Source organism: Bubalus bubalis, chromosome 23 (genome assembly GCF_019923935.1).
Source record: "Bubalus bubalis isolate 160015118507 breed Murrah chromosome 23, NDDB_SH_1, whole genome shotgun sequence".
Taxonomy (NCBI): domain Eukaryota; kingdom Metazoa; phylum Chordata; class Mammalia; order Artiodactyla; family Bovidae; genus Bubalus; species Bubalus bubalis.
This window is the reverse complement of record NC_059179.1, coordinates 44,404,830-44,423,713: the sequence shown is the minus strand read 5'-3', so window position 1 is coordinate 44,423,713 and position 18,884 is coordinate 44,404,830. Positions and strand designations below refer to the sequence as shown.

The 18,884-nt window shown below is 42.0% G+C and overlaps 2 protein-coding genes across 7 annotated transcripts in view; both read left to right on the top strand.

Annotated features, from left to right (window-relative positions):
• The window catches only part of EEF1AKMT2 (EEF1A lysine methyltransferase 2), a 32,514-nt gene extending 19,320 nt beyond the window's left edge, over positions 1 to 13,194 (top strand). For 3 of the 5 annotated variants that reach the window (XM_025274437.2, XM_006081001.3, XM_044934923.1), the window contains exon 6: positions 2,484 to 3,149. In XM_025274437.2, coding sequence (XP_025130222.1) covers positions 2,484 to 2,578 — 95 coding nt within the window. In that variant the 3' untranslated portion in view covers positions 2,579 to 3,149. Of the gene's footprint in view, positions 1 to 290; positions 415 to 2,483; positions 3,150 to 12,857 lie in introns of those variants that run through there. The other 2 variants (XR_006547853.1, XM_025274436.2) reach the window with 2 other exon arrangements.
• A 3,895-nt stretch (positions 13,195 to 17,089) lies between these two features.
• FAM53B (family with sequence similarity 53 member B) overlaps positions 17,090 to 18,884 on the top strand; it is a 113,418-nt gene continuing 111,623 nt past the window's right edge. The window contains exon 1 of one of the 2 annotated variants that reach the window (XR_006547852.2): positions 17,090 to 17,361. The gene's annotated coding sequence lies outside the window, so the exon portion shown is untranslated. The remainder of the gene's footprint in view (positions 17,362 to 18,884) is intronic. The other variant, XM_025274434.3, reaches the window with a different exon arrangement.

The following is an 18,884-nucleotide window of genomic DNA, read 5'->3' as shown; positions in this document are numbered from 1 at the left end:
CTCAGCGTTACACTGTGTAGGGCAAGTTCCTTTCCTGGTGTTTAAATACAGGTGTTCTCTTTTACCCTTGAAACCACCAGACAAAAACATATTTGTCTGTCTTTGATAATGAGGAACAGACTTCAGCCTGGTAAAGAGTGCTTAAAAATCTGTCTTTGAGAACTACTAAGTAAATTCTTTAGCTTATGTTCAGTTTCAGAACTTAATGCAGAATTTAAATAAGCGAAATGTTGCCACAGGAAATGTTAAAGAAATAATTACATACACTGAAAACATTTTTCTTCTCTTAGAAAATGGTTTTTGGAGTTAGACACAGGACACTGCCACGCATCGCTGCCGAGGGGCTTCTCACTGGGGTTTAAGATTGGCTTCTGTGGTCCCTTTTGCACAGAATAAAGCTTGCTTCGCTAATTTTTTCAGGTTCTCTGCTTCTTTCCTAATTTGAAATGTAAATATTCATAAATCTGTTGAAATGAATTTTTCCTTTATAGCCCTATTATATAAATATTTGGTGGTGGTATTTGTTTAGGTTAAGATCGCTTAATCATTTGCCAGACACTGGGACGCTCTAATTTGATGTCCAAGGAACTTAACTTTCTTACAGCTAGGGAATTAAAAACTCGGAAACCTGTCTTGCAACAAAAGAAACCCAGATTCGTTATGGAAAACATTTGAAAATATCAGTAACCCCAACACATAAGTACATAGATTATAACAATTAAAATTAATTATCTCTGGTATACAACCACTTTTAACACTTTGATGTATTATCTACTGAAATATAACAGCTTAAATTCTGTAGTGTTAGTCCAGGGAGTTAAAAGATTAGTTCTAGAAAATTTACACAGACAGCTCCATTTTCTTTGGAAAATTTTTATTATGAAGTATTTGAAACACAAAATTTCAGAAAACAGATAGGAGCGTGTCTGCATGTATCCACCACAGTGGCTCCATTTTTTTAGCATTAAAATATATTATTTAAAAGGCCTGACCTTCTTTGGGAAAGTTTTCTCACGGTTTTTTTTTTTTTTTTTACAGTTATTAATTAGCATTTTAATATCTAGTTATTAAGATTTGGTGAACTTTGGTTACGAATATGAACTATGAAGAAAAGTATAAAAAACCAATTAATACAATAGTGTATATCCTTTTAAGCATTTTTTTCTGTTTACAAGAGTTATTTGAGCCTTAGCTCAGGCATGGAAACTTAGAAAATATAGGCATCTCCTTCCCCAAAAGAAAAAAAAGTTTCTCCCAAACTGCTGGTCCCATCGTGAGAGAAAACCATGGTAAACTGCCACCCACCCTTATTTGTCTTATTTTTTAAAAACAGAATAATAACATTAAATTTCCATTTTGTTTCATAGTTTAGGAGAACACCACATTATCTTATTTTGATCTTTACAAAATTACTGGAAGTGAGTTAGGGCAGTGATACCTGGAACCTCCTTGCATAGAAATTGAGGATTCTGGATGAGGTAAATTGACCTTAACCTAATAACCTGCCATCTAGTAAGTGGTGGAGGTGGGACTTGAACCAGAATGTTTGAATCCACGTTAAGTGGGGAAAAAAAAGAATCACCCTGCACTGCTTTGGCAGTTACTACTTCCTTGTCTTCCCAAGTTGAGTTCAGTTTGGGTCTGAATCTTGGGTTCTGAACTGTTTTTTTACTGTAGTAAAATATATATGACATAAAATTTACCATTTAGCCATTTTTAAGTGTTCAGTCCGGAGGCCTTAAGTACATGCTCATTATTGTGCAGCCATCACCCCATCACCCCCATCCATCTCCAGAGCTTTGTCATTTTTATTTCCTCATTATTTAACTTTTCTATGTTAAAGTGCTTTTATATATCTGATATGGATTAATTGAATTATATGTAGAAAGCACTCAAAACAGTACCTGATGCATGGTAAGACCTCAACACATGATAAGCTGCCTACAACTGGATGGTTAAGGAGGCTGACGGAGGTGCAGGGTTTGCATGCTTAATGGTAACGGTGCATGTGTCTTAGTCACTCGGTCGTGTTAAAACCTTTGTGACCCCATGGACTGTACCCACCAGGCTTCTCTGTCTGTGGGATTTCCCAGCCAAGAATACTCCTTCAGGGGATCTTCCCAATCCAGGGATTGAACCCGCATCTCCTGTATCTCCTGCATTGCAAGCAGATTCTTTACCTGCTGAGCCATTGAGGAAAGCCCTATGCATGAAGGGATGATGAAAAGGAAGTGAAGGAAATGAGGGATGGATGGAAAGCTTCTTTTCTTCAGTTTAATTTTGTCTGTTGCTTATTGATTTCAGTGTTTTGGAGTGTATATACATATACACATAGTGTAGAATTGAAAATCATAAAGTGAAGTTTAGTCACAATTCAGTTTGGAATCATGTAGTTTTATGAAAGGTTCTAAGGTGCTTTGTTAATACAAACATCCCTTCACTGTGGGAGTCAGTCCCTAATGAAAGTGTTTTAACTTTGGCAGGATTTGAACTTTTCGAAGAGCTGCCCACACCCAAGTTCAGCTTTGGAGGCCGATCTGGAAACAGTGTAGCAGCGTTGGTTTTCCAAAAAACGTGAGGCTTTTCACTGGACAGACTCAGTTAGTGTCTTTTTAAGAAGCTCTACATCAAAGTAAACCTGACACAGAAAATGCAAGTGCAAGTGAATGTTTAGTAAGTACACAGGATGCACATTTTGAGGAGAAATAATGGGTTGGTTAAAAAAAACATCATGAGCATGTAAGTGGTTGGGTTTTAGAGATCAACCAAGAATAATTTTAATATTTTCTTTTGTATTTGAGATGTAAATATTTCTCTTTCAGATTTAAAAAAATAATTCCTGTAACTGCTGAACAGCTAAAACTTTAAAGCAGTAAATGAATTTACAGAAAGCTTGTATCCTTGATTTTTGCACCTCGGTAAAGGTGAATTGAATATAGCTATTTATGAAGATTTGATCAAGCTATTCCAGGGTCAGACTAATAAGCCAAATGACTTTCTTAATTTTTTATTGGACTATTATAAAATATAATAAGTGTGATATTTTGGGTTGAATGGTGATTTTTTTTTAGTGCTTTAATATCTGAGAAAATATCTCAGCCCTTACGTGTGTAATTAAAATCAGATAAATATATCAGTTGATCAAGAAATATTTACTGAACTTTATTTTTTTGGCTGATGGTTTTCTGTACACTGTGACGGACAAACAGTAGGAGGAAAGACAACTGAGAGACACTGTTAGGGGCTGGCACTGTGTTTGGTTGCATTGTCTTACGGAGTCATTGAAGTCCCTCAGTATCTTCTACAGGCACGTATTACTTATTCCTGTTTCTACACATCAGACAGCTAGTACAGGATGGAGCCAGGGCTCCTCTCTGGGTCTGCCTCTAAAGCCTGTCTCTAGTAGTTTGCTTCCCAGGGCTAAGTCTCTGCCGTTATGGCATTTACAGTTCATTAGGGGAACCAGGACTGGTACACTGAAAATTCTGTCAGAGAAGTTGGGCAGTTATTTTTAGTGGCTCTGCAGCTCCTTGTTAGTGACTGTTGGTTGGTGGACTGTGAGAATAGTGAGTCATCCGTCATTAATTTTCACTGTCTCCCTACTTGTCTTACAAGACTGGCTAATCAAGAACTGAATTATGTCATTCTTTTGTCAAAGGTGGTGTAAGTTTTATATATATACATCCTCAGGGCTCTGGAGACAAGATGTTCTAGTTAGGCACTGATCAGCAAGAGAAACAGTTTATTTATGATCGTTTTTGAAAAAATAAGTTTTATTAATCCTCACTGCCATTTTGTCTATGGGCTGATGTTTTAATATTGGAGTCATAATACAGGTTTTTAAAAAATGACAATAGTGTTTATGATTTGCAGCCTTTGGGTCCTGTTGGGTTATAAAACAAACAGAATTTTTGTTTGTTTAGCAAATGCTTTTCCAGTACTGAGTAAGTCTAGCATTACACCCTTTTTCTTTTCATTTTTGTCTAGAGGGGGACAAGGGGAAGAGAAGAGTAGTTTGGTTTAGATCAACATTAATCAATCATTAAGATAACTATCTGCCTTGCACCGGATAATTGAATACATTTCCATAAACTTTCAACACAAATAACACTTTTGGAAAAGCTTTAATTTTTAACATGAAAACGTGAGAAATAAAATAAAATTTTGTTATTTAAAAATTAAATTTTAATTTTTAAAATATATGTGAAAATTAAAATAAAAAATTTTTAATTATAAAAATTAAGATATATGTGATTTAAACATATAAAATTAATTGTGTTGATGTTATAAACTAGACTCAGGATCTTAAACCACAGAAAAAGTGTTATATAATTTATTGAGGTGATCTTGTCTTTGTTGTTTTCCAGGTTAATATTTCTTGATTTTAAATACCATATTAGTGTGTAGGTACTCTTTTAGAATTCTGAGTTGTTAAGTTTATGCTATTGTGAAGCATCAGTGGAGCAAAACAGGCTTTCTGTGAAAACCAGACTAAGACATTGAGTTTGATTCACTGATAGTTGGAGAGCGCCTTTGTTGAAAAGCTCCTTGAGTCACTATTGTGGGGGTATGTGTGTTCCGTTTGCAGAGATGTAGGACTTTTGGCAGGGAATCATGGGACTGTTGATAAGGTTAGGAAAGGGGAGTTGTCATCTCTTCTTAGCAGTTTAATCCTGCTGGAAGCCAGCCTCTTGGAGATTGAAATCAGGACAAATGGAAGGTCCAAAGATGCTAACAATAAATTATTAATATTTTCAAATAATACCACACTTTCAAAACCAGGCCCCAAGTTATTGAAACAAGTCATAAACACGTTATTATCAAACTTAGTTTTGATACGTCGTATGGATATGTGGGTAACTGCGAAGGAAAGCATGCCGTTCTAAAAGGGAGCAGTAGGTTATGTAGTGAATGCTGTTTTATCTGGGCAAGAAGTTGGAATTGTAATTTTTTTTCATCAAAAGACACCCTTATTTTGAGAAGACTTGTTTAAAATGCAAACGAGATTTCTCTGTGGAGCCTGCACAGAATTGTTGCTTTTCACGATGATGTTATTGCCGCATAACAGTCCACTTCTGTGTGTAGGAAGTGTGTGTGCAAGTCCAAAGGGATTGGAGGCCTCAATGGGTGAGTTACACCAATTAACAAAGGGAAAGTTTTCAGAACATTTTGTTTTAAGCCAGGTGCACAAGTTAGAGTTGCTTTTTGGGCCTAGTGTTTATGTATCTGAGAATCAAACCTGACACTACTCTTGGCAGCTAGACTAAAGCCATTTTAAAATAAGTACAAACTGTCCTTGAATGATTTTTTTCCCTTTATAGTGGCAATGAGTTTGCCTTTTCTTCATCTGTGGTATGTGTGCAATTTTCTGTTTATTTTGGGGGAAGGAGGGAGGTAAACATACATGAAAAACTTTTAGTCTTTATATGAATAATGTGTTTCAATTCATTTATTTTTAAATTTTCTTGATACTGTAACACATTATCTATATGTTGACTTTCATTCACATTCATCCAGAGTATAATAGAAACCTTAATTTTAAAGAACCCAGATGAGTAATTAGGTTTTATGTGGCTTTGAGATAATTTTTCTTAAACTGATACGCAAAGAGAGTATCCCTGCCAATGTGAATAGACTTTGATTTATGTTCTCTTAAATAATTTTATTTATTTGTGTGTGTGTGTGTGTGTCTAGAAGCCTACGATGAAAAGGTATATGAGTGTGAAAAATTAGTTTGTCTCTACATCAGCATTCTACCCCTGTGGGGACACTTGGGTTTGATTCCCTGTTGTTAGCACTGTGAGCTAGATAGAAGGTATGTGCTCCAGAGACAGCCTTCTGCTCTGAGAGCAAGAGACCAAGTGTCTTGTGTTCCACTGTAGTAACCTCTTTAGACAGCCTTCTGCTCTGAGAGCAAGAGACCAAGTGTCTTGTGTTCCACTGTAGTAACCTCTTTAGCTGATTGTGTGTGTGTGGAGGAGGAGGGGTGCCGAGGGGTGTTGCTGGGGTCTGAAAGGAGTCTTATCTAGTACACTTCACAGGAAGGAGGCTGCCTGTGACCTGGAGTCTCGATTGTGGGAGGTGAGGAGTGTGGTAGGTTGAAGGACAATTCCATCGTGGGGAAAAAATTAGGAAACCCTGTCATTTCTCTTGGCTAGGCAGAAAACAGAGATGTCCTTAAAGAGGGGGGGAACACATGAGCATGTTTTATTAACAGTTAATAGAAGAAAATTAATGCTAATTTATTCTTCATACATACCATGCAATTTGTTAGAAAAGTAAAAGAATAGTTTGAAATTCTTTGGTCAATTGGTGGATTCCTATGTTAGGGGCATAGAAATGAAACTCAACATTAAGCAGACAAATACCCAAGCCCACAGGCTACATAAATGCTGAATAAAACCAGCTCTACAATGGAACTCTGAAAAGCGAGGGGTAAGAAGCCTAATGAATGATTGAATATGACCTTAGCAAAATCCCTGGAGTGTTGTTGAAAGATCATTCATTTCCAGCTTAGATGTCAAGATGGGCTCCAGTAACCAGAAGAAAAAAAAAAAAGGAGTTTGAGTCCGTGCTCACTGAGTTTTAAAAATCTTTACAACACAATGCATTAAACTAATCATTAACAGGACTTCTCTAACTGCATTTTAAGCTGCCACTGTATGGACCTGTGGTTTAGGCCCAGAGAAACCAAATTAAAAAGATAGGAATAATTCTCAAGACTTGAATGTATCACTGTCCTGCTTTTATGGAGTAGAACTTCAAAAACTGGGGCGCAGAGGCGGCAGAATGTACTTTTGTCATGCTGATACCATTGTAAGAAAGACTTTCGACCAAGATATCAATTGTGCCTTAAAGTATTTCCCAGTTACTTGCCTAGTTTATTGGAGGAAGATATAAAAAAACGAACCTACTTTTTTCATTTTTTAATTTACTTTTTGCGTTTTTAAGTGATCCTTCACAAAGAAGTCACAAATTCTTATATTTATAAATATGTATTTTTATTACTGCATCAGGAAATGGTAAGCATGTTAGCGAGCGAGCTTCATTGTGCATGGTATCCAGAAGCTTTTTAAGAAAAGTGAATCTGACAATATATTTGTTTCTCCAAATACCTAAAAATTTTCACATGAGCCAGCAATTAGCATACTCTGGATATTATCTGAGGAGCTCAGAAATATGAAATACTGTGGTTGAGTAAGGGGACCAGGAAGTGTATTTATCACTCTTCATTAACAGAGATGAAGCAGTGTATCATGATGTGATTGTAGCGGAATGGAAGCGCTGCTGGGGTGGCTGCTGGCTCCCCTGCTCTTGCATTCCTTGCTGCTTCAGAGTTGAGGGAATAGTCAGGACGAAGAGGCTAAATGTAGAAGAGAGTGGGTGCTGCAAGCTCACATTTTTCTCCCAACCCCTCCTCTAATATGAAAATGTCAGTCCTTTGTTCCCATCTAATTTTAGTACATCCTGACTAAAAAAAAAATGTTAGGATGATTTCCAACCGTGGAACTTGGAGGGGCGGGGTGGGAGAGGGGCAGAGTGGAGGAAAGAGCCGTTTACATTCCATATCCGTCTGCCGTTCTGTGACAGCATCTCACCCCTACTCTGTGGATTTTCGTGATGAAATAAATTTACATGCACTGGAGCAGCACTAATTAGGTTTTCCTTCCATGTCCTCAACAAGAAGTCTCACTGGAGTCTGAATGGGGAAAATCCTAATATGGTATTTAATAAAACGTACTGGGCTGAATTAAAGAGCTGTTTGCAAATTTTGGAAGACAGGCTTGAAATTGTGAGTGAAAACTACATGTTGTGTGATTTATAAATAGAGCCTTCATGAGTCAGTGAAACTGCTTGTATGCTATTTTTTGAATGAGAATAATATTTGTTGATTTTTGAGAATCAGTCATAAGCAAGTCAGAGTTATTTATTCTCTCTGGATTATACTTCATGGTAGATTTCATATATTGAAACTCACATTGGAATAAGCCTGACCTTTCCAAAAGTTTGCTCATTTAGTGAGCTAAGGTTTCCTTGTAAAATCTTTGTATGGTAAGGACACTACATAGCCAGAATTGAGAGATCATTTTGTTAAGTCCGTTTGATTAATGATTTAATTTGCAAAAAATGCAGTAATCACATTGATTTTTGAACTTGAAATTTGTTTTTGTTTTCATTTTACAATAGCATATAATTTGCTTTTAGAATCTATTAACTAGTAGAATAAATATCAGAAATGATATTTTTAAAATGCTAAATTTTGGGGGTGAAAATGACTGGAACCTAGGCAAGTCACTTTCCTTTTCTGGGCTTCCGTTTTTCTTTTTGTGAAAGAGGGGTGTTCAGTACGTGATACTTAAAGTTCCTCTCTACCTCTGTAATAGCTGGGATTGCCATGGACTGGGTGGCTCAAACAACAGAAATTTATTTTTCACAGTCTGAAGACTGGAAATTCCAACATCAAGGTGTGGACAAGGTAGGTTTCATCCTGAGGTCTCTTCTCTTGGCTTGTATGCAGCTGCCATCTCCCTGTTACGTTCACGTGTTCTCTTTGTGTGTGCTTGTGGGGAGAGAGTGTGTGCAGTGTGCAAACTCCCTGGTGGTTCTTATGAAGCTCTTGAGTGTTTCTTCTTGTAAGTGCACTGATCCCAAGGTGAGAGCTCCACCCTCATAACTTCATCTAGCCGTAATTACTTCCCAAAGGCCCCGCCTCCACATACTGTTTCTTTGGGTGTTAGAGCTTCAGCATAAATTTCTGGGGGATACAAACATTCAGTCCATAATAACTTCTGAAATTGACCTGAGGTTTAGAGAAAACTTAACAAAATAGATCTCCACGATATATGGAGAGTTTAAATACTCCATTAGCTAAATATCAGTTTTTAGGTCACTTTATGATTCTTTTAAACCAAATTAGCTATTCATGTATCTGAAAAAATACATGTACATATAATAAAACAGTTGAAGCCATCACATGATTGTTTTTCAGTCTGAAAATGTCTTTGTGCATTCATTGGTAAACTTTAGATTTGAGTATTGATTGCCCCGATATATATTTGATAATTCAGTTTGTATTCATTTGACACAGAGATGTTTTATATGAGAAACTCAGAAATTTACATCTAATTTTTCACTCCTACCTTAATTTTATTATTTTTTAAAACTTTTTTAATTTTTAAAAGTTTTGGGCTGTGCTGGGTCTTTGTTGCTTCAAGTGGGCTTTCTTTAGTTGTGGTGAAAGGGCTTCTCATTGCAGATGGTTTCTTTTGTTGCCGAGCATGGCCTCTCGAGCTCAAGGGCTTCGGTAGTTGTGGCTCCTGGGCTCAGTGGTTGCAGCCCTCAGGTTCTAGAGCTTATTGTGGTGTGCTTAGTCGCTCAGTCGCTCAGTCGTGTCAGACTGTCTGCGACCCCGTGGACTGTAGCTCACCAGGCTCCTCCTGGATTCTCCAGGCAAGAATCCTGGAGTGGGTGGCCATGTCCTCCTCCAGGGGGTCTTTCCAACCCAGGGATGGAGCCTTGGTCTCCCACATTGCAGGCAGATTCTTTACCTTCTGAGCCACCAGGGAAGCCCCTAGAGCTTGAAGGCTCAGTGTTTAATAGTTGTGGTATGAGGGCTTAGTTGCCCAGTGGCATGTAGAATCTTCCCAGACCAGGGATTCAACCCCTGCATTGGCAGGCAGACTCCTAACAACTGGGCCACCAGGGACTTTCCCCACCATAATTTTGATAAGGTGATAAATAATTTGATAAAACTATGATAACCCAAAGAATCTCCCTAATTTGATTCTTCCCTATTTAAAACATACACACCACACACTCAGAGATGACTTTATTTACCACTTGAAAGCCCTGGGTTTTTGAGGTTTCTACATTCTCATGCTATACAGAGTATAGTACATGGGTCTGCCCTTCTATATACCTTGTACTGTCCGTCTGTTCTATTGGAGAAGGCAATGGTACCCCACTCCAGTACTCTTGCCTGGAAAATCCCATGGAAAATCCCATGGATGGAGGAGCCTAGAAGGCTGCAGTCCATGGGGTCGCTGAGGGTCGGACACGACTGAGCGACTTCACTTTCACTTTTCACTTTCATGCATTGGAGAAGGAAATGGCAACCCACTCCAGTGTTCTTGCCTGGAGAATCCCAGGGATGGGGGAGCCTGGTGGGCTGCCGTCTATGGGGTCGCAGAGTCGGACACAACTGAAGTGACTTAGCAGCAGCAGCAGCAGCAGTCTGTTCTATAACTGCTTATCCCCCTCAGTGAAATTGAACTATTTTAAAGGTACTGGCAAAGTGCCTAGTATATAGTAGATACTTATTTCAAGTTGGTTACCCTTCAGTACCTTTCTTTGAAGTAGTTTGATATAGTGGAGAGAGAAGCAGTTGTGTAGACTATACATGATAGGGTAGTGAATATTACGTGAGAAAAATGTAAATCATCTTAGCATGATTCCTAGCACATACCAAAGCCAAATAAATATTCTTTTCTGCAAAGAAACCTTTTTCCCATTGGAGCTAATATATTGAATGGTTCAGGATTTTAACTCTCAGTGCCACCGAGTTAATGTATTCGGATCCATCCTAAGGCATTTGTATTCCAGGAGTGATGAGATGAGTGAGTAGAGGAGGATGAGAGGTAGACAAGAGGGAAAGGCTGGAATAGGTGGGGGCCTTTCCAGATTATCTTAAATCATACTGCACAGCTCCTCCTTCTTCAGTCTCTAGATGGGACTGGTGCTAAAAGCACCTTTTTATTTAGTAAGAAATGGAGACCGGATATCATAATGCTGGATTTTCATGAAATCCCCTTTATAATTTGTTGCAGCAGATTCTAGGAATCCCTCTCAGGTTTCTGATCATTATCTGTTTCAGAGGTCAGGAGGTAGTAATAAGTGTAGGTGTTGTGGGGAAAAGGTTACTGTGGATGCTTCTGAATTGAAAACAAATGGCCACGGATGTGGTACATTTTTCTCAGGTTTGAACTCCAAGGCTTTGTTTCCAGTGACCACTAATGCGGGACCGGACCAAGATCCCCCATGTGACCTTGTGTGTGTGTGTGTGCGCGCACACACGTGTGAGTCTCTCAGTTGCGTCCCACTCTTTGCGGTGACCCCAAGGACTGTAGCCCACCAGGCTCCTCTGTCCATGGAATTTCTCCCAGGCAAGAATACTGGAGTGGGTTGCCATTTGCCTCTGCAGGAGATCTTTCCAACCCGACTAGGCCACCTGGAAAGTTGGACTAAGATTTTTATCATTGATTTCCACCTTTCATTATCTAGGTTTGATTTCTTTGATCAGTGAATCATGTTTATTTTCTTTGCTGTAAGTTAGCAGACATTCACAGTGGCATTTTAAAGTTTGATGTTGGGCAGGCAGTACTTTAAGCAGTTTATATGATTTGACCTTGGTGTGTATTAGAACTGACAGTATAGTTGGTAAAGTACAGTGAATCAGTTGTTTACACTAGTGTAGAAAATGCTTGGTTTGCGGATTTGTTTACTTACTTAACCTTTTTATTAGTGGTTAAATGAATACCTTAATGCTTAGAGTGCTTAATATTACTATAGAAATGCTGGCCAGAGGAGTGTCACTTTCTCTAGGTAACTAACCTCCACGAGTTTAAGTCTGAATCATTTTAGAAGAAGCTCTACAGAGATGAGGTCAGTACAATATGATGTATATCATCAGGATAGAACATAATCAGAGTTTCACTACTTTCAATTCGGTAAACATTATAGTGGTTGAATATCTTGGTTTGATCAAGGTGTTTTTTGTTTTGTTTCTATGTGAAAATGAAAAGGAGATGTAAAGTAGTATTTAAAATTGCAAGCCAGCTTCTCATTCATATCAGTTCTGTTTCAGGTCAGCTGCAGGGCAGGCTAGGACAAAATAGGCAAGGCTGGCTGGCCCTCTTACAACAGTAATGGATAGGGTAAAACAAAACGTCTCGGCTTTTGGTTAATAGAGAAGACTGAGAGAACTGAGTGAGGAAATTCACAGGCTGGTAGAATACGTGGGGCAAATGTTCTTTTCATACTGCTCCCAGGGATGTTCTTCCATTGGAGCCAGAGACCAAATATTTTTTTTCTTGATATTTTAAATCCAAAGGATTCAGTCTTAAGATTGGGTATTTAAACTCTATGAAATCACAAGCTGTATCTTTCAGTTTCCTGTATACCTGATGAAAATGAAATTCACTCATTTCGTTTTCATGGGTAATAGGCAGGATAGTGGTAGCTTTAACTCACTAGGGATGAGTTAAAAATAGATTTTTCTTGAGGCAGTGACTTATATGACAGGTAGTTGATAGAAAAATTAAATTTGGGGCTGAATATCTCATACTAAATCTGAATTCCACTACAGAATATTTGAAGCAAAAAATTGAAATGATTTTCATTTGAAGATGACATAAACATTGAGTGTGCTGTTGAAGTGTTTTCTAGATTAAATTCAATGTGTAGCAATATGAAATGCTATAGCTTGTTTTTAGCGATGATTTTGGTAGAGTGTACTGAGGTAGACGCGGTTATAGGTGACTAACCGTGTTAGAGTGTTAGAGTCTGTTTCAGCTGAGACCATAAATAGATCAGGGAAAGGCCAGGAACTGATTATGCTTTTGAATCTTAGTATTAAAATAGTTTAAGTAGGTTTGGTAAGATTTACATATATCAGTAACTTTGAATGTAGATTTACTTTGCTATATTTTTACTTATTTACCATGCATAAACTTTCCAGTGTCTGTTTTTTCATGCTTGAGTTTTCTTTTAGCACATAATACTTCCAGGTACTATTAATTTTGCAAGGAAAAAGTAATATCAAATTGAAATAAGTTTTAACTGTTGCTCTGTTCTTTTAGGCTTCCTTTACTCAGAGCCCTTCCATGCAGTGAGTTGCAAGCGTGACATTTGCTGTGTTTTCAGCACCTGCCAACTTGGAAACCAGGGTTTGTGCTCAGGACTTAGGCTTACAACCCACACTTTGTGGTGCACAATGCCGTCCCAGCTGGCATGCTTCGTACCTCAATGGTGCTAGACGCTCAGTTACAAAGCTGTGCAGATTCACATGCGCTGATTTCAATAGGCAGTCTCCTTCAAGCTGCTTTCAACTCTCATTTTGTATCAAAAGAGTTAGATTGGTATCATTAAATTCACTGCTGTGCTTATTTTTCAATGAAAATAAATTCATTTTATTTAGCTCCTGAATCAAAAAATGACTGTCTTCGAGAACCAAAGTTCCTCTTAAAAAAAGGAGAATGTCTACAGATATGGGAGATAGATTTATGTATCTATATGAGATTCCAGCCAGGGCTATAACTCATTTTCATCAGTGGAAAGGTTTCAGAACAAAAGATAAAAAGAATAGAAAGGAAAGAACAGACGTATTAGTGTGTTGTAACACGCTTATGTAGGTAGGGCTGTTAGTTGAAGCTGGATCATACGTATGGGGACGATTATAGAACTTATTTTTCTGAATAAGCTCTGAATAAGAAAATTGCCCCCATAGTAGGCTCAGATTTTTGGCTTCCACTGACAACCAAAAACTTTCCATCATTTTCAAAGCAGTGTATTTTGCTAATAACTTCCTTTCAGTAGCCAGTCTCTGAAAATGTTTCAGGTGGACTTGGCGATGTCTATCTTCCCATCATCTATTATAAGCGATTTTAAAAGGTTCTGCTTTTATAAAGATCTTTTCAAGTGTAGAAAAGACAGTGTGAAATGTGAATGACTGGCTTTTAATACAGCACTTGTGACAAAGAAGCTGTGGCTTTGGGAAGCTGAATAAAGGGGTTAATACACATGCATCTGCATACTGCTGTTGGTTCCAACGTATAACATGTCTAATGTTTGTTTCACTCCCATTCTTAGTCTAAAAAGAATGTTATTCTCAGAGACAAACCAGTTTACCATCTTTCAGTGGTCACCACTCTTTTTATAATCATAGGTACAAATAAATTTAATGGGAAAAACTGAACAGTATTGACTGCTACTTGCTGAAATGTCAAAAGCTTAGCTCCCTGTTGTTTGAACATCATATTTATCTGGTTCTAAAGACACAAACACAGAACACCCACTAACTATCAAGGACATTTCTGAGTACTTAATCAGAACCCAATCTTTACCCTCCTCTGCACAAATGTGCTTAGGTGAATACTTTTATTAGCTTGTTGATACAAGTTATAGTTGGTTACACCCTTTCTTAGTAAAATACACCCTTATTGTCTCCTGTTGCTTAAGAGCTTTAAACTTGGAATGGGAGCACCGTCTAGTATAGAAAGCCACTCAGTTTCTATCTCCCCAGCAGTGCTGAGTGGACATGTCATGCATACCACACACACACAGGCATTCCTTCATTTGCAAGTTCTGCTTTGGGGAGGGGAGCCAGGAGAGCCAGTATTGACTGTACTTTTTCCCTGGGCTTCATATGTTGGTCTTGGAGTGAGACTGCAAGTAATCCCTACAGTTTATATTTCCCAGGGTGTTCTGTGCCTTAACCAGGTTAGTGTTGGTTGGTGATAATGGAAAAGTTGAAAGTGATAATTTTTGGATTATTTTATGGATTTATTCCTAAATTGGCCCATGAATTTGCATTTAGGTTTCCAGTTGTATTCTAAATCTGGTTTTGATTTGGTTTTGACCTTTAAGGACTGAACAAAGGTAGACAGCTTAGCCCTCCTACCCCCGTCCTCTGACTGCAGCTTACATTGTTTTAAATCCAGTTTGACTGAGTTTATATTTACTTCTTTGAATTAAGCAACTCTAATATACAAACTTTGGGGTAGGACTTTTTATAATAAAGGACTGTGTAGTATGGCCCTAAAAAACGGGGCATCATATATCTATTCTGCTGCTGCTGCTGCTAAGTCGCTTCAGTCGTGTCCAACTCTGTGTGACCCCATAGACGGCAGCCCACCGGGCTCCTCTGTCCCTGGGATTCTCCAGGCAAGAACACTGGAGTGGGTTGCCATTTCTTTCTCCAATGCATGCAAGGGAAAAGTGAAAGTGAACTCGCTCTGTCGTGCCCGACTCTTAGCAACCCCATGGACTGCAGCCTTCCAGGCTCCTCCGTCCATGGGATTTTCCAGGCAAGAGTACTGGAGTGGGGTGCCATTGCCTTCTCCATATCTATTCTGTAGGACTTTATTACATGATGTGGGAAGGCCCATAGTATGGAAGTCTAGTGACACAGGCCTTAATGTATGTATTTTTAGTCCTTAGACATTCAAATTAAGTAAATGAGAAATAGCTATTCATTGGTTAGTAGCACAACCCCTGAAGCAGATAGTTTTTAGTTCTCTACACTTTTAAGAAAGCCTAAAAACCAGAAAAACAGGCTGCTTTAGGTTGGAAAGGAGGTGTTACGGCAAAGGAGCTTGCCATAACCACAACCCTTGGAGTTTTGTGAGACTAAAATCTCACAACAACTGAAAGCAACAAGAATAATGGTTGCAGTAATTGTTTCCAGGCTCGGGACCCCTGAATTTTGTTTTTTAAGTTGACCCCATGAACTAGTAATTGCAGGAATAAACTGAATGTTTGCCAGCAGGAGTCACTCTAGGCCTCCTAATAAAAAGTAAATTAAACTATATCCGTAAAGCTCTCCCAGGCTGAGGTGACACTGCACGCGTAAGACGGCATGAGGCAGTGTTGCAGCACCCTCAAATTATCCCTGTGCCTTTCTTTGTTCCGTCTAGGAAGACTTGGTTTTTGCTTCTTTCAAAATTGGCCCTTGATAACTTGTTTTAAAGCAGAGTGTATATATAGGTCAGGATATTGGTCCCATAGTCTATATTAGCTTGGTTTGGCTTTCTTGGATGGATTGATTGTATCCCACATCATCTACTTGAATGAATGCTCACATCCTTCTCCTGGTTGTGCCTCTCAGTCTTGCAGCAGAAGTCACTGGTGTGAACTGTAGTTGGTGTGAAAGGAGATGTTAACTCGTGGTTTTCTGCAAAAGAATGGGTCCTGTGTAATGGGAAACTGAAATATGTTAGCAATAGCTGTGAAATATAATAGTTTCCCAAGTGCACACAAGCTCAAGAAGTTAATTGTTCATTTATGTTTGATACAGGGATTGAAACATTGGATTAAAACCAATTAAATGTTCCTAGAAGCAACAGAAAAAGTTTCCTGATTTATGAATAGAACCATTGAAATGGCGCAGACACAATCCATGTAAAGTAATGAGGTGTTTTGTTTTTTTGGCAAAGGAGAACACAAAACAGGCATAGGGAGTTCTTTTAAAAAAAAAGCCTCTCTTTAAAAACATCTCTTTTTGGACAAGGTCAATAAAATAACATACACCAGTAGGAAGGCCTAATGGGAAATCTAGGGCTTCACTTCACAAGGAAAACAATCCCCCTCCCCCAGGTGAGCGGCACAATGAAAATACTCTGCTTATTCTATCAGGGTTACATTCCTGAACTTAAGTCAACATCCTAAGTTACAGAACTAAACATGCTCTGCTTCTGCTTAGCAACCACAAATCCTTCCTTCACCAGTTGCATATATTTTGGATGTGGCTTCCGAAGTACACATTCCTTTATTTCGGTCAGCGCCCCGAGTTAGGAAAGGAGCGCTTTATTTTCCAAAAGTGCGACAGACAACACTCACACGGCTCCCCTCGTCCCCTGCCGCCCAGCACGCCACTGAAGCGATGGTTTCTTTAAAACCTCAAAAAAAAAAAAAAAAAAAAAAAAAAAAAAAAACCAAAACACCCCAACAACCCGGAAGCTGGACATCTGAAGTCCACGCGGCCCGGGGTTTTCGTCCCGGCTCGTGCGGGGGGCGGCCCCGGGGTCTCTAGCTCCGGGCCCGGGTGGCGGCAGCGCGGCCGGGGCCCGGGGCCACTTCCCGCGTTCCAGGGCCTCCCAGGCGCGAGCGCGGGCGGCTCGGCTCGCAGGACGCCCTCTAGCCCCGCCGGCGGCGCGCCGCGACCCCCCCGCCCCACTCCCCGCCCACCGGCGGCTGCGCGCACTGCACCCTCGCCCGCCGCCGCCGCCGCACGCCGCCCGGCTCCTGCACGCCGCCGCCGCCGCCGCGCCGAGCGCCAGGGCCCGCGACGCCACCGGTAGAGCGCCGGACCCAGGGACGAGCAGCCGCGGTCGGGCGGCCCCGCGGCGGCGGCGGGCGCGGGCGGGCGCGGGCGGCCTGGCCAGGGCCGGTTAAAGGGACGAGTTGCAAACAGTTCAGGAAGTGACAAGTCGATTTCCTCCTCCCCGGGAGCAGCTCCGTACAAAGCGCTCGGCGCCGGCAGGAGAGCGTGCGCGCGGCGGCCGCGCGGCGGGCAGCCCGGACGACTCGGCGAGCGCCGGCGGCGACTGCGCGGGGGCCCGCGGCCGGAGCGTCCCGCCGCGCACAGTAAGCGATCCCGGGCCGGGCGGTGACCGGGGGGCCGGTCCCGAGCGGAGGTCCCTGGCGAGTGTCCCCCGGCCGCCGGCGGTAGGGAGCCTGGCTCGCGGGGTGCACTGGCCTTAGCCCCCCCCCTTTTTTTAATATTTGTGTGGCTGATTTCCTTTTGGTCCGCCTGCCTGGTTTCGTGTGGGGCCGGGCGGTTTCTCTGGGCGCTGAGTGCCGCCGCTGGTGCATGCGTGAGACTTGTCAGAGCGCAGCCAGGGGAGCGAGCCAGTACGGCCCCTGCGGAAAAGTCTGCGCTTCCCCGGGGCGTGCGCGGGCACTGCTGCGCCCTGGGGTGTTCCCCCCCTCCACGTCTCAACTTGAGCCCCGGCGAACGCGCCGGGGACCCGGGCGTCCCCTCGCACCCCGAAGTTCCCTCATCGTTTTGCAGACAACTCTTTTGTTCGTGGAAGTTTGCGTCCGCCACCCCCGGGATGCGGGCGCGCAGCGGCGGGCTCCGCGGCGGCGGGACCGGCTGGAGAGGTCACGCTGGGGGTGGGAGAGTGTCCTGTCCGTGGCGGGGGAAAGCCCCCGCGGAGGCCGCGGCCACGGGGACTTGCGGAATGGGGTGGGGGTGGAGGGCCGTGCCGGCGTGGCTTTTGCACATGGCGAGAAGGGCCGTCCGGCACAGGGCACCCTGGCCGAGTCCCATCTTTGCCAGTCCTTGATTTGCAAGCCCGTGGGAGTCGGCTTCCCCGCTCGGGCTTTCTCTTGGTGGGGCGAGCACGAAGATGGGGAGGGCGCCCAGAGTCCGGGGAGGGCCGTGGGTTTGCATTGCCCGAAGTGCCTTCTTGGCCACCGCCCCCCCCCACCCCAGCTCCCCAGCTCCCCAGCTCCCCACCCCCGCCCGCAGACTTGAGGAACAATACTCGTGGCTCGGTACCGGGTGGCGGAGCCCTGGCGAGTGTCGAGAGCCGGGTCCCTCGCTCCCGGACGCCCTCTGAAGCCAGGCTCCCTGCATCCGAACGCCGGGCTTCATTCACACGTACTGTACTTCGTACGACGGTGAACAAAGAACAGCTCTTTGCAGCATTTGATGAATGGGATTCTGCCTCCTATAGGCCACACTCCGAGTCTTCCATACGTTACAGCCTCCGGACTCGGGGGGGGTGTTGGGCGAGTGGCCCCCCGCGCTGGGCAGCGCCCCGGGCTCGGGGACCTGGGCCGGGCGTTTGTGCAGCCGCCTCCGCCAGCTCGCCTTGCCGGAGCGGGTGCAGATGGAGCCAGGCTGACGGTTGTTCAACAGGAACAAATGTTTGTTGAATTGTTGGATGGTGGAGACAAGGGACTGTTTTCTATTGACTGCTGCAGGAGTTGGAATGGCATTGTTTATTGGCCTGGGAAGCCAGGCAAGCGTCTTGTGCAGCTTACAACATATTAGCAGACTTCCAAATGACATACTAGCATATGTGTTCCCAGCAGTTCCCACCGGCTGGAGGGAGATCCTTCCTTGATCCAGAACCCTGGACTCCGGGTGATTACAGTAA